Source organism: Dacryopinax primogenitus, assembly GCF_000292625.1.
Source record: "Dacryopinax primogenitus strain DJM-731 SS1 chromosome Unknown DACRYscaffold_10, whole genome shotgun sequence".
Lineage (NCBI taxonomy): Eukaryota > Fungi > Basidiomycota > Dacrymycetes > Dacrymycetales > Dacrymycetaceae > Dacryopinax > Dacryopinax primogenitus.
This window is the reverse complement of record NW_024467207.1, coordinates 65,759-78,644: the sequence shown is the minus strand read 5'-3', so window position 1 is coordinate 78,644 and position 12,886 is coordinate 65,759. Positions and strand designations below refer to the sequence as shown.

General features: G+C 51.8%; 6 protein-coding genes across 6 annotated transcripts; 5 read left to right on the top strand and 1 right to left on the bottom strand.

The window, feature by feature from the left end:
- Positions 1–159: 159 nt before the first annotated feature.
- On the top strand, positions 160–1,956 carry DACRYDRAFT_116466 (uncharacterized protein; the record flags this gene model as incomplete). Its single annotated transcript, XM_040770208.1, has 6 exons — positions 160–333; positions 384–571; positions 630–894; positions 947–1,534; positions 1,590–1,781; positions 1,834–1,956. 6 exons carry the CDS (start codon positions 160–162, stop codon positions 1,933–1,935), a joined length of 1,509 nt encoding a protein of 502 aa, XP_040628153.1. The 3' UTR covers positions 1,936–1,956.
- Positions 1,957–2,330: 374 nt separating this feature from the next.
- Positions 2,331–5,019, bottom strand: DACRYDRAFT_94974 (MFS general substrate transporter; the record flags this gene model as incomplete). Its single annotated transcript, XM_040777255.1, has 8 exons — positions 2,331–2,551; positions 2,609–2,820; positions 2,880–2,976; positions 3,090–3,600; positions 3,674–3,817; positions 3,884–3,996; positions 4,050–4,209; positions 4,891–5,019. The coding sequence occupies 8 exons, from the start codon at positions 5,017–5,019 to the stop codon at positions 2,331–2,333; spliced, it is 1,587 nt and encodes a 528-aa protein (XP_040628152.1).
- A 314-nt stretch (positions 5,020–5,333) lies between these two features.
- DACRYDRAFT_107810 (uncharacterized protein) lies at positions 5,334–6,547 on the top strand (the record flags this gene model as incomplete). The annotated part of the gene is made up of 3 exons (XM_040768533.1): positions 5,334–5,501; positions 5,550–6,297; positions 6,348–6,547. 3 exons carry the CDS (start codon positions 5,334–5,336, stop codon positions 6,545–6,547), a joined length of 1,116 nt encoding a protein of 371 aa, XP_040628151.1.
- Positions 6,548–7,303: 756 nt separating this feature from the next.
- DACRYDRAFT_107809 (uncharacterized protein) lies at positions 7,304–8,582 on the top strand (the record flags this gene model as incomplete). Its single annotated transcript, XM_040768532.1, has 2 exons — positions 7,304–7,465; positions 7,551–8,582. 2 exons carry the CDS (start codon positions 7,304–7,306, stop codon positions 8,580–8,582), a joined length of 1,194 nt encoding a protein of 397 aa, XP_040628150.1.
- A 539-nt stretch (positions 8,583–9,121) lies between these two features.
- DACRYDRAFT_107808 (uncharacterized protein) lies at positions 9,122–9,456 on the top strand (the record flags this gene model as incomplete). The annotated part of the gene is made up of 2 exons (XM_040768531.1): positions 9,122–9,310; positions 9,364–9,456. 2 exons carry the CDS (start codon positions 9,122–9,124, stop codon positions 9,454–9,456), a joined length of 282 nt encoding a protein of 93 aa, XP_040628149.1.
- A 1,040-nt stretch (positions 9,457–10,496) lies between these two features.
- Positions 10,497–11,206, top strand: DACRYDRAFT_107807 (uncharacterized protein; the record flags this gene model as incomplete). The annotated part of the gene is made up of 3 exons (XM_040768530.1): positions 10,497–10,924; positions 10,970–11,114; positions 11,165–11,206. The coding sequence occupies 3 exons, from the start codon at positions 10,497–10,499 to the stop codon at positions 11,204–11,206; spliced, it is 615 nt and encodes a 204-aa protein (XP_040628148.1).
- Between the last annotated feature and the right edge of the window lie 1,680 nt (positions 11,207–12,886).

Here is a 12,886-nt window from a genome sequence, read left to right as displayed (position 1 = left end):
CTATCTTTATATGATTGAATGTAGTGTTTGGCGGTGCGAAGCCACAACTGTTCCCCATCAAACTGCTCAGACACCGGCCGGTTAACACCGATGTGGTGGAATCGTAAAGCCGATATGTGAAGAAGTTAGGCGTCGCTCACATGTCGAACGCACAACTCGATGGCGACCTTCCACAGCCTGCCGCCAGAACTTCTACTTCCAATACTCACTCCGTTACCTGAGAGTAGCCTCGTACTCTGTGCATCTGTGAATCGTAATTGGAATGCGTTCGCGACTCCGCTTTTGTATAGACGCGTCGCCGTCTACAGCTGGCATTGTAATGCAAAGACCCGGGTGCGCCGGCGATTCATGTGTGCCAATCATACCAAAGCTGATGACTGCAGGCTGCATCACTTATGCGAACTCTTGCCGAGCGATCAGAAGTTGCTAGATGGGTGAAGCATATTGATGTACGGGACTTCTATCGGGACTTCGAGTTCCATTTAGCGCAAGAGGAGGACCGAGATGCTGTATTTGAACACTGCGAGCAGGGACTTGCGAACTGTGTGAACCTCGAGTCTTGTATTTGGCCGTGAGTATCTTCATCCCAATGGTCGGATATGTCGGGAGTGCTGACAGCTCCCAATCAGCCGCCATCGGACCTTAACGACCCAAATGCTCGTCGTTCTCGCCAGCTTGCCTCGACTTCAAAGGCTTGAGATCAACGCACATTCAGGCACTTACGAGCCCGCGGATCTCATTCGTGTGCGACAGATTCGAGCACTCGGGCTGACGATGCCAGACAAGGCTGCCGTCGATGTGCTGTTACGGTGGTTTATGGCGATATGTGTAGAGCGTGTGGAGGAGGAACAAGAAACAGAGATTGGTTTGCGTGAACTCAAGATCATTTGCCAGGTGAGTGTCGTTCTCAATGATGACTAGTATCATCCTGAAGGCGTGCGTGTAGTCGACAAATTATGTCGGATGCAAGCAGCTGACCACCCTTGCACCGTATCTCACGCAACTCGAGTCTTTTCATCTTCTCGGCTGTCCAAAAGCCGATCACATCGGTGTTGACACTGTTATACGTGGATGCTCTTCTAGATTGGAAGATCTCAGCCTGGAGAGCATTAGCCCCAATTTCGACTTGAAGGAGCTGGCAACGGGACTCGCACTACCAAGGCTCAAGTCACTTACGCTCACGCTACCTGCACCACCTTCACCGCACCTGAAGTTCCTCGATGCGATACTGGAATTGACCGCCGATTCTCCGCTCGTAGCTCTCACCCTCTCGCTACCCGCAACGCTCTCACCACTGTCAACGTCCTTAGTACTATACAGCCCCACTGCCGCAGCCCAAAACACCGCTCCTAAGGCTCCCAGTTATCCCGAGTTCAGCTCGTCATTCGCTCGCAGCCTTGCGACCAAACATGCACAAACGCTTAGGAAGGTCGCGATCGCCCGGTTACCAACACCGCTAGGAGCTGTAGAGATCCTTGCCACTTATTGTCCGAAGCTCGAGGTGCTCATCGTACCGGTGCACGAGTTCGATTGGGTTCGTCCAGCTCTTGTCAGACAAAACCTCGAACTGACTCGTCCCCGGTACGTAGCCGCGTCTAGGAGAAGCGATATCCGCAGCATCACTTCCCTTCCTGCGCACTCTGCACCTGTCCTATCCCACCTCTCCCCGAATTCGCGCATTTACGAAACACGAGCTCATGCCCCTTTCGGGACTCAGAGAGCTGGCGGAAACCTGTTCCTGCACGCTGGAACAGATCGGCCAACTGAGCAAGGTTTATGAGGTATATATGTACCGATTGGGGAGTAGTTTCGTGTCTGCTAACTGGGTAGTAGGTTGTGCGTCGGTGGGACCGCGAGACTGATACCACGCCAGTGGTGCTGGAACGGTGGACTGGACCGATCTTCCCTGAAGCATTCCAGGTGATTCGAGCTTGAAACAAAGTATTTGAACAGGTCAAGGAAGGAGGTACACGACGATAACTTATAATAGAATATGTGTATCGGGATAGATCAATCAGTGTAACCTAGAGCACTGGAAGCGGCTCGCCGTCTCTGTACCCTCTCTTTCATTGGCGTTTACGCTTCTGGAGCAGGTTCCGTGGTCGGAGAGTGTCCATCACAGACCGTCCTCCTCATTTGCGTTTCGCATGCACGACCCTCTGTCTTCATGAGCAGTTTATATCCTGTACACTTCTAAGCACACGTTCTCTCCCACTTGTCTACAAGGTGATATGTATCGCTGCCTCCTCATACCCTATGCAGCGTCAACGGCTCAAGTTCACTCTCTTGCCTCTCTGTCCCCCGCCTCCCTCTCCCCGGCCACCAAACGGTCAAAACATCACCCCACCCCTCGTCTCCCTCAGCCCCACTGCCGCAAGAGCACAAATCATTGTCCCCCCTCCAGCAAGATACAGCACCGCGTCCGAACCCGTGTTTGCCAGCAGGTGAGAAGCCAGGAGGGGGGAGAGGATGCTTGTCAGCCTTCCGAGGGAAGAGGCTAGCCCGACTGCTGTGCCCCGGGTCGAGGTTGGGAAGAGCTCAGGGGCGTACCCTATGCCATTGGGGTTGGTATTCTCCCTCTGCCTTGGCCTGGGAATGGAAGACGCACCATATAGCACAGCATTGAAAGCACTCTGGAAGAAATACTCCAAGGCATTAAATAGCACGTTCGCAAGCTGGCTATCGATAGCGACGAAGAGGAATAAGGACGTGGCCATCAAGGAGGAAGTGAAGACCATGCTCCATTTCCTGCCGAGGGGGAGGTCGACTAAGATTGCGCCGAGGAGGACGCCAGGGAGGCCGGAGAGGGAGATGAGGATGCTGGGAATGGTGAGTACGGGTGTGGGACAAGCAGGTTGAACAAGAGGGGAGAGACTCACTAGTTCCGATAAGTCTCATACACTCCTACATCCCTCATAGCACCTTTTTGCCTCAAGATACTAGGCAAAAAAGCACCTGCGATGCTGAATCCCCAGTCTGCTCTAGTGTATCAGTACTCACGACAGATAATAGAGTGAACCGCGGCACGTGCAAAAGAGGGTGGGGGCAGGAAGAGGGCAGAATGCGAAGATTAGAGCACGAGCACGTACAGTCAAACATGTATACAACACAAACAAGCAGCATAACCCGTGCCCTCTCTCGCGTCCCAAACAAGCTCTTCAAATTGGTCCTCAACACCCGGTTCCCCCTCATCTGAGGCTCTAACTGTTCTCCACCTCGATTGTCCGCTTCTTCCAGTTCTTCGAGTCGCAGAGAGCAGGGGACGCCGTTGTACGCAAATATAGCGTGTACGACTGCTACTGCCTCTTTGTCTTTTCCGTGAGAGAGCAGAAACCTAGGGCTTTCACGGAATCTGAACACGCCGAATCGGAGCAGGAAGCATGCGAGCGTGAGAGCTCCAAGGGTAAACAGGAGGTTTCGCCATCCAGAATTGGAGCTTCGGGTGCAGCATTCCAGTTCGGCGGCCAGGGAGGAGGCGGAGCAGGAGGGGAGTGAGGGCGCGCAAGAGTGGGGCGGGACGAGTGCCCATGCGAGGAGGGAACAGGCGACTACACCTAGTGGCTGAAAGATCGACAGGAGCATTACCAGTGCGCGGCGGTTCTACCGTAGGGTAAATACGAGCTTCTGTACTCTTATCTCGCGTGGTCTTGGATGAATAGAGAAGGGAACGTACTTTAGGAACGAACTCAAGCAGGATCGTAGCATCTATGGGTATGTTTCCCCCTAGTCCGAAGCCGCAGCAGGCGGCGAGGACGCATACAGCAGCCCAAGAATCCGCGGTGCCAATCACCAAGCCGAATACGGAGCAGATGAGTGTCTGATAGGAGTGAGCGCACGTTATTGGTGGATGGAAACGGGGTTGGACGGAAGGGAGGGAACATACTGTAAGGTTGAACGCCCATTTGCGGCCTATGACATCCACGAGGACACCCCATACGAATGCTCCCGCAGTGAGTCCAGCAGAGAAAGCGGTGAATATCTGGCCTGAATTCGCCGCTACTCCCACCTGGGTGATCAGCACCCAAGGGAAGGTTGAGGAAGGGACGTACTGGATACCCCGAACTCTTGGGTCATGGGCCCCAGTATAAGGGAGAATGCTTGTGCCCATGCTAGGTCTAGAAAGTAGCCGTACCCACAGAGGAAGAAGATTCCCCATTGGTAAGTTCCCATGCCTAGCGCATCAAGAGAGGAGGAGATGAGTGCGTATTTCTTCTCCAACGGAGAGAGGTCCTCTACAGGGGAAGAAGGGGAGGTGGGCGAAGAGGGCAGAGCGGTAACGGTGACGGTATGTGACTTTGTGGTGTCCATCTCATCGTCCTGTAGGAAAAGGTCAAGAGGTAAAGGGGATTATATGCGCTTGAGGCTTACTTCGAGAAGCGGTTGCTGTTCCTGATCGACATTAGACGCCCGTGATACGCTCCGAACAATCATTTGGATATGGGATTTGGATACCGCGGCCAGGGTATGAGTCAACTGAGAAGATGGTGGTCAAGAGAAAGGAGCGAATATGGAGATGGAGATGAACAGTCATTTAATATAGGAAATGAAGATAACGTGCGCGTCTCACTCGATACAAGGAAAGACAATTCCCCGATCGACGGAACCCGCGTCCATGTGTGGTGATGTCATATCCTTACATCGGACATGCCAAGGGAAGAGAAGCTTGAGTGTTCGATGGCCGATCATGGGCTGCCTCTCTGGGTGTTGGAGAACATACACCTCAATCATGGTTAGGTCTTGCTTGCGAGTGACGCGCGAACCGAACGGGTCTTTCACGAGCCATCTGCGCGAATCCGAACCCGTGATCAACCACGTGCGTGCTCAATTGTTCGCTCCCCTCGAAATCCTATTGTCCTCTCTTGCCCCAGTATTCGGGCAGGAATCACTCACCCTGATTTGGATTTGGACTGCGATCATTACGGGTTCCATATCTCGGAAAGTGCCGTTCGGATGTCTGCCTATTTGGACACTGGAGACTGTGCAATTTGATCGATAAGAGAAAGTGATTTGCAAACCCATTCTGTACTTGCTGTCTTGCTCCACTCCGGAATTCCACGTCTCTGATGCCTCGAGGACGAGCCCTGCTCACGCTCACTCAAGTCTCGTGCGGGCGAACTAGAACATAAAGCATACTTCCTTTTGCGGTGCTTGTTGTTCTCCCGCAATGCTTCTGCTTACTGCACCTAAACGCGAGTTTGTTAGCCTCTCAAGGCGAGCGAGGCAGTGAGCGCTGCACGGTTTATATACACACGGATGTTGCTACTCTCTGCTATCTTGGATGGTACCGGATCTCCGTCTCTAGGCTACAGTTTTGCTTACCTGCGAATACTGTGATGTTCTGTTTTGGACGTCAAGACCGGTTGACGCAGGCGGATGTCCTCGATGCGATCTACAGCGATCCGACCTCGTCAGCGGTCAACATCCTTTCGGCATACATCGAGTCCAAGCAAGCAAAAGGCAGATCCACCCAGCATATATTAGAGAAACTCTTCTCTCTCGAGGTGTGTCACCAGCGTTCACTTCGCTTATGTATGCTGAGCCTTATGGAGATCATCTGCGCGCTAGACCATACTCTGCAGCCTGCGTTTCGCTTGGCAAGAGAACGGACCGGATTGCCGACGACAAGCACGATCCGGTTGTATGCGTATGAGACGGACGATACCGATATCGCGCATTTTCAGCCTCCTGTTATCATCATCGACTCGGACGAACCGCCAGAATCTCAAGTGCGTCCGACCGCGGTGCTCTCTATGGTAGAGTCAAACCCCCGTTCCAGTGCTACCATCACCATGTCAGGCGGCTCACTCTCGTCGCCCATCACTTCGAACGTCGTCCTCGCTGCCTGGACGTATCCAGAAGCTGACAAAGCTGCTGGTGCAAAGAGCACACACTCTTGGCAAACGATCTATGAGGATGGAGGATCCCTTCGGTCTGCACCCGAGAGCGCTGCCGTTTCTCACCCATCCTCGAAGAGCTCTGGACAATCTCGACCCTTGACACGGCTCGCCTCCAGCACCTCATACAGCGCAAGCGATGGTTCTTCGGGTACGATTTATCGGACAGGTGGATCGCTCACTTCGCGCTCCTTGTCTTTGGCTGGGATGTCTAGCGCTATAGCTGTCGCCTCTTCAGTAGGGAGCGATGCGGCAGATGACATGACGTCGTCTCTTCCACCACGCCCGCCGCCCCGTAGGGCAACTGGACCAACTGTGCGGAATCATTCCAATAGTCTTCCCCTACGGCGAGCGGACAGGACACCTTATACCGGGCAGCATCAGCCTCACGATTCAGGCGCAGGTTAGCAGCATAATCCTTCGCCAGCCAATTGATACTTACACTTTCCATAGCGCGCGAAATCATACAGGTGCAAAAGCAAGTTAGGCGTCCTAAGGCCAATTCGACCAAGTCTGATTTCCCCCTTCTCGGCGTACCAGTTCTTGGCGAGCCACTTCCCCCGCCTTTTCGTCTTCCAGAACTGTTCATCGAACCACCCATACCATCGCGCAAGTCTGGTGGGCAGAAACGGAAACACCGTAAGGGGAAGTAGAAGGGGAAGCGCACAGCTGTGGGATAACTGGATTATCACATCACACCGCGTTGACTCTTTCCTGAATCGCTTTCTCATTGTTCTTCGGTACCGCGGTCTGGTCTTATTCGATGACATTGGTTCTACCCCCTTGCACACTGGGATAAAGGGGTCTCATTTAAATCCCAGAAGTACACGCATTGTGCACATCTGTCAAGTTTCATATCGTGATTCCTTTAATGCAAGGCACAAAGAATCGAAGTTTGCTGAAGGAACATTACAGAACCTGTCAACCTCTGTTGATAAATGATCTTTCTCATATCCCCCGTTGCGAGATCTACGACTTTAAGGGATCAATCAAAGCGGACTCGTTGCTGTCCTCTGCCAATCTTCGAATGAGTTTCAGGGCCCTCTTCATCCACACGGGTTATTTCTGGTGCACGGCGCCTTCCTGCCATGCATCGGTCTGACAATATCTCTTCCGTTAGCAAGCTGCATGGATCAGCGCTCTGGTCCACATCAGCGCCATCTCAGGGATGTCACTTCCGGGTTTGTGGCATTGATCGGCGCCTGTATTTCCGAACTCCGCACCCGGGATTATCTTACAGAGGTGTCCGTCATTGGTCACCGCAGTCCAATCACTGCAAGTTTCATGCTTTGTACTTGTGTATTACCCATTTATTGGGGATAGCGATGGGATTAATATTGGACGTCTTCTCGGGCGTCCGGCAGTATGCAAAGACCTCCGTTTTCGTTTCCCCCTTCTCATAGTTCACCATGTCCGTTTGCCGGACAGAAGAGGATGTCAGAGCAGTATTGGACAGCACTAAGGAGGAGGACATCGAGCCTGCCAAGCTTGCTCTCCAATCTTTTATTGAGACTTTGAGGAGCGAGGGAAGAACGGATTTGTCGGTCGCGGCAGCGGTAGAGAGATTAGAGGTAGGTCGTCCTTTTCGTATCTGGAAGTTTAACTGACAGGTCGATGTTTCTCGGTCTGTGTTTCCTCCGGAAATCGGAACGATAGGATTCATATGTCCAAACGGTCTATCTCCATGAAGCATTCTACTTAGCTCGCCTCAGTGCCTCTCTCCCAAACCGTATCGTCCTTCCCGGATTCTCGAAATGGTTGGACCAGAGAGAACAGCAAGTCGCGAACCTATGGATAGCAGCGCAGAACGGTTTCAACCACCTGGCACAGGCATGGGGCGAGGAGACCGGCAAGGTAACGCGCTTGCAACAGGAGGCCATGCGGGAGTGGACGCTGCATCGCTGGCGTCGGTTGCAGGTGGAGACGGAACGTCTGAGGGAGCTTAACAGACGTTTGGGAAAGGAATATAAGCGCTTGGGTGAGGCGTTCATTGGAGCGGAGGAGGAGGAGGCGAGAGAAGATAGTGGAGGTGGAATGAACGAGGAGCCGGAGGCTTCGCAGACCCCACCAACCACCGCTGAAGCTCCTTCAATTACCCCGGAACCTGTTTCTCCGTCAACACCAACACCACCTCGTACGCCGCGTTCGAATCCTCGATCCACGACCAGAAAACATCGCAAGCCTCCTTCCACCTCTTCCAGTTCCCATGCATCATCGTCCGCTTCGTCACGATCTGGACCTCCTCTCTTCCCTTCGTTTGGACTTCCTTGGTCGCCGTATCTTGGCCCAGGGAGAATGATGCCATCTCCTAGTGACCTGAAAGCATATGACGCACCAGATTCACCACCTCCAATTATCCAACGAGGCTATTATTCTCCATTCGCTTCACCTTATTCGCCTGTCAGTGGGCTGCCCTCCTGGCCGTCAACTTCATTGCCAACGGTTCCGGAATCAGCAACACTTTTCCAGGCATCATCTCAGTCATATTCCGGGTTTCCATATGTCTCCTCGTACGATTCAATGTACTTACCAGCACATATTGCAGGCGCAGCAAGCCCAACTTCCGTTGGAACGGTCACACTCAGTGGTCCGTCCCTTGGAGGCTCTAGTTCCGAGTCCGACTCTGTTTCTCGAATGTCAACAACGCCCAAGTTCTCCTTGCCGCGTTGGCTACGACGAAGCTCGTAGCGGTGGAGCTGAAGGTGCTATTGGAGGAGAAGTAGATGTGCTATCAGAGCACATTGGTATGTTGTTTTCGGTAAATAATCCCTATCTTCTCTTATCTACATAGTCTCATGATCTATCTCTTGTGGACGCCGACTTTACTGACAAATCCAACGCGATAAGAACTGTCTAATACAGGGAATGTCTATCATCTCGGAATCGCCAGCTGGCACGGCCAGATTCACGGGATTGTAACTCCATCAAGAAACCTCCGCTGCCTTGAGGACGCAGCAAGGAAGGTGTGGCTCACGGACAGCGGCAAGGATATATCCCGTCGGCATGCCGGTGCATCACGGTACCTCGCATTTCCTTCCCCCATGTCGGTATCTGCATAAATATCGAGACCTCTGTTACCTGCCGTTGCTGTTACTCCTCCAAGCACTACTCCTGTGAAGAAGACACGCATCGCACCACCAAAATCGGCTTGTCACCTTTAGAGCTACAACCATTGCTCTTCCCCACATACAGGAGATCACATTCTTATCGAGTACAACAATTCTCCGATGTCTGCTTACGGAGACGGACCAAAGGGAGGCATGCTCCGAATGGATACGCAAATCGAGGTCATCAGCGTCCTTTCCAATTCCCCAGACGCCAATGAGGCAACAAGAGCAATTCGCCTCTGGATCGAGTCCAAGCAGAGGAAGGGCAAGGCGGAACAAGACATCATCGTGAAACTGGAAGGGATGGAGGTGAGTTGCCTGGACCGTCTTCTCCGCAGCACTCTGACATGCCTGTAACAAAGTGTCAGTTCCTCACTTCGGATCACACGGTGCACGGTGCATTTCATGTCGCTCGACAGGAGACTGGGCTGCCGACGAGTGGTGTTTTGCCATAGTTGAGAGAGCTCGAGAGTGGACCAGTGCTGGCCCCATCCGGTTATTTCCGTTCTTGTCGTATATTCTGTCATTACTGCCTGCTTTATGACGCCCGGTCACTGTACCTCTGCTTCATTGTACCACTTATGTTGTATCGATTGCTGTAGGATGTCGTATTCTTGTTGGTGACTTGCCAGCGGTGTTTGGTTATTATCGTCGTCCCATCGGTCGAGTCAACGTGTTCGGGGACCCCGAATGTAATAAGACCCCCACAAATCGTGCACGACCTTCCCTTTGTTCTTTTGTCCAATGTCTAGGGACGGGATGCCTTCCCGTGGCAGGCAGATACACAGATACATAAATCTGCCTCCGTGTCCGGAAGCCGGAAACAAATGTGTAAGGGTCACCCCATTCCTACAGGGTGCACATCCAGAGTATGCAGATTCATAAATCTGCCTGATCACGTGAGGTTTGGTTCTGGTCGATCACACGGAGGCTGTGAGGAGTAATACATGACACATATGCATCATGTATGCATACATCTCTTGTCTCGCCCACATTCCCCCTGATATCTGCTAAATCTCTCTCACCTGCTTCACTTTGTATGATGGCTGATTCACTGATGGCTAATGCACTCAAGGGTCTTCTTCATGGATCTCTCATGGCTGAGTACATGAATGATGACATTGCCATCCAGATCATCTCATATACCAAGTTGATTGATGACAATGCTAACCTGCTGGACCCACCATTTATCTGGTATGCTGAATCCCCTATTGAGGATGCACCTTACTAATGATTTGTGCAGCCTGACAATCAGTGATGGACATGATGTCCTAAACAATTGCATGGCTGGCCAGTATCTTGTCCCCAGACTGCACCACAGTGAGTTCAAGAACCTGGACATGGTCCACATTTGGGGGGTACACAGATGGGTGGCCAACGGTCAGTAAGCATGTTAACTTAGACTGTGCAGCCTCAACTTTGCTGACTTCTTACAAAGATATGACTTATCCTCACTGACCTAATGAGATGGCATTTCCCTGACCACCTCATCAACATGCCCTCCATCATACTAGGTTGGCAGGATGTTAACAACCCTTACTCCGGTTACCTGCACTCTTTGGACTTGGTCACCAAGCCAGAAGAGATGGCACCAGCAAATCACCTTCTTGTGCAGGCTGCACATCATGCTGCTTCCAGCAGGATGGTCTTCACCATTGTTGGCATGGGCCAGGTTCCCCCTGAGTTGGTGGCCCCACATGCACCTGTGGTGGCACAGCCTGTGCCCCCTTCCCAGACTGAAATTGATCAGCTCTTCCCAATCTCTGCACCATTGGGTCCTGCAAGCATGCAGCACTATGATGCCAATCCAACTTTCCTCCCAAGTGCCCTGCCTCAGCTGCCAGTGCAGCCTTTTGCCCCTCCTGCTTTAGGCACTGTACTGGTCTTCATGAATGTCAACACCATTGTTGCATTTATGAAAGGGTGAGTCCTTCTTTCATGAGGCTGTGCTTTCTGCCCATGGTGCAGCCTGAACATGTGCATGTGCATCACTCATGTCAAGCTGAAGGACCATGGCACCATCAACATACTCTGCCATGATGGGACAGGGGAAATCGACCTGGTTGTGTGGAGGGCATATGCACTTCAAGCTGGGAATGTGGAAGAAGGGAAGGTGAGTTGTTCCTTCATATGAGCTTGTTTCTCACTAACCAGACTGCGCAGACTTATGGAATCTATAATGTTGCAGCAATCACCTCTGTTTAGCACTGGTGCTGGTCTTTTCACCCTGTGCAGCTGGAGTTCAATGACAGGAACAGTGAGTTCTCAGATGTAACTCAATGACTGAACATATGGGCTTTCAGATATGCAGTCTAACTTTGCACAGATCACTGATGATGGCTCAATTCCCCTCTACTTCTTCAACTATCAGCCAATCGTTCAGCTCCCTAGCCTCCCAGACAAGAAGATCATCAGTAAGTCTTCTTCCTTAGGTTGTGCAGCCTCCTTGATAATGGTTTCTCAGACATGCTGTGCATCATTGCTAACACCAGCAATGTGATGCATGGCAGGGCTCCCAGGTGGGCCAGCTTCATGAACTTTCCAAGGCTGCACAACCTCTGCATTTGCTAACACAGATACAGGGTCATGTGTCTGCTGCTCCCACAACCAGGATTGACATGTGGTTGGTCAACAACACAGGACACTCTGTTAGGCTTGTTGCCTTCAATGAGTTCTGGTTGGAGCTAGAGGTGCTCCTGAGGAATGTGGCCATTGACCACACCTATGGTTTGTCCCTCAAGACAGTCGCTGGATACACAAAGGTTTTTTCGACCATGTCCTCATTCCTGGGTTTGTTAACCTGACCGCCTGGTAAGCAGGCAGCCTTACTACCCAGTCTGTGCATCCTGATGATTTGCAGGTGGGAGGCTGCCCAAAATGACCCTGCGCAATGACACCTTCTCAGTGCCTCCTGCAGTGCAGATGGTGGGGTTGCCTTGGCTTTGCACAGCCTGACCACCACCCCAAGAATTCTCAGCATTTCTCAAGTTCAAATGGAACGCCTTGATCAGGCTGCAAAGGCCACAACTTTTTGCATAGCTGGCATGATCAACATCAACAAGCAGTGCTCAGTCACTTATGCAGGCTGTGCGACTCCGGATTGCAACCACAAGGTCCACCAAAGCTACCTCAATCCCAATGACTTGCATTATCACTGCCCAACCTGCAAGCAAAGCATTTTGGTGCCAGTTGCTAAGTAAGTCTCAGGTATTGTTTGCAGGCTGTGCATTGATATCCCTCATGCTACAGATACTGTCTCATGGTTACAATAATTGATATGCAGGGTGATCATGCTTCAGCAACAGCTTTCAACATGGCAGCCACTGCCCTCCTTTGCATCAATGCCGGGTCTATGTTTGATGTGTTTGCCAATGAGGTGAGCTTCTTGCTTTCCAGCCTGTGCAGCCTGCCTCACCTCCCCTTCAGCATCGTTACAAACCTGTGCATGCCTTCAACCTGACTCAAGCCATGGAAGGTAGGTACACAATGACAGTCAGGGGGTCCACACCATCCACAGGCTATTGGAAGGGTAGGACACAGTGAATTGTAATGGAGTTTTTCAAGATGGGTCATACATATGACCCTGTCAGGGCACCAGCTCATTGCTTGGTCAAGAGACATGACTAAGCCTTTATGACATGGAAGTAGCTGGTATACCTTGGCATGTGCTGGAACCTGCTGGAAGGATTGGATGGTCAGGTGACCTGCTGTGCATGGCTGTGCATGACCTCATATGACCTCATCCTTGGTCATATGACCTGATCACCTGACTAGGCTGAGTAAGCAAGATGTTCTAGCAGGTTCCACCACAGAGGTATAAATATAAGGCCTACTCTGCTTGGGACTGTCTCTTCAGACTTGGTCTCTTAGGATCATCCACAGGTA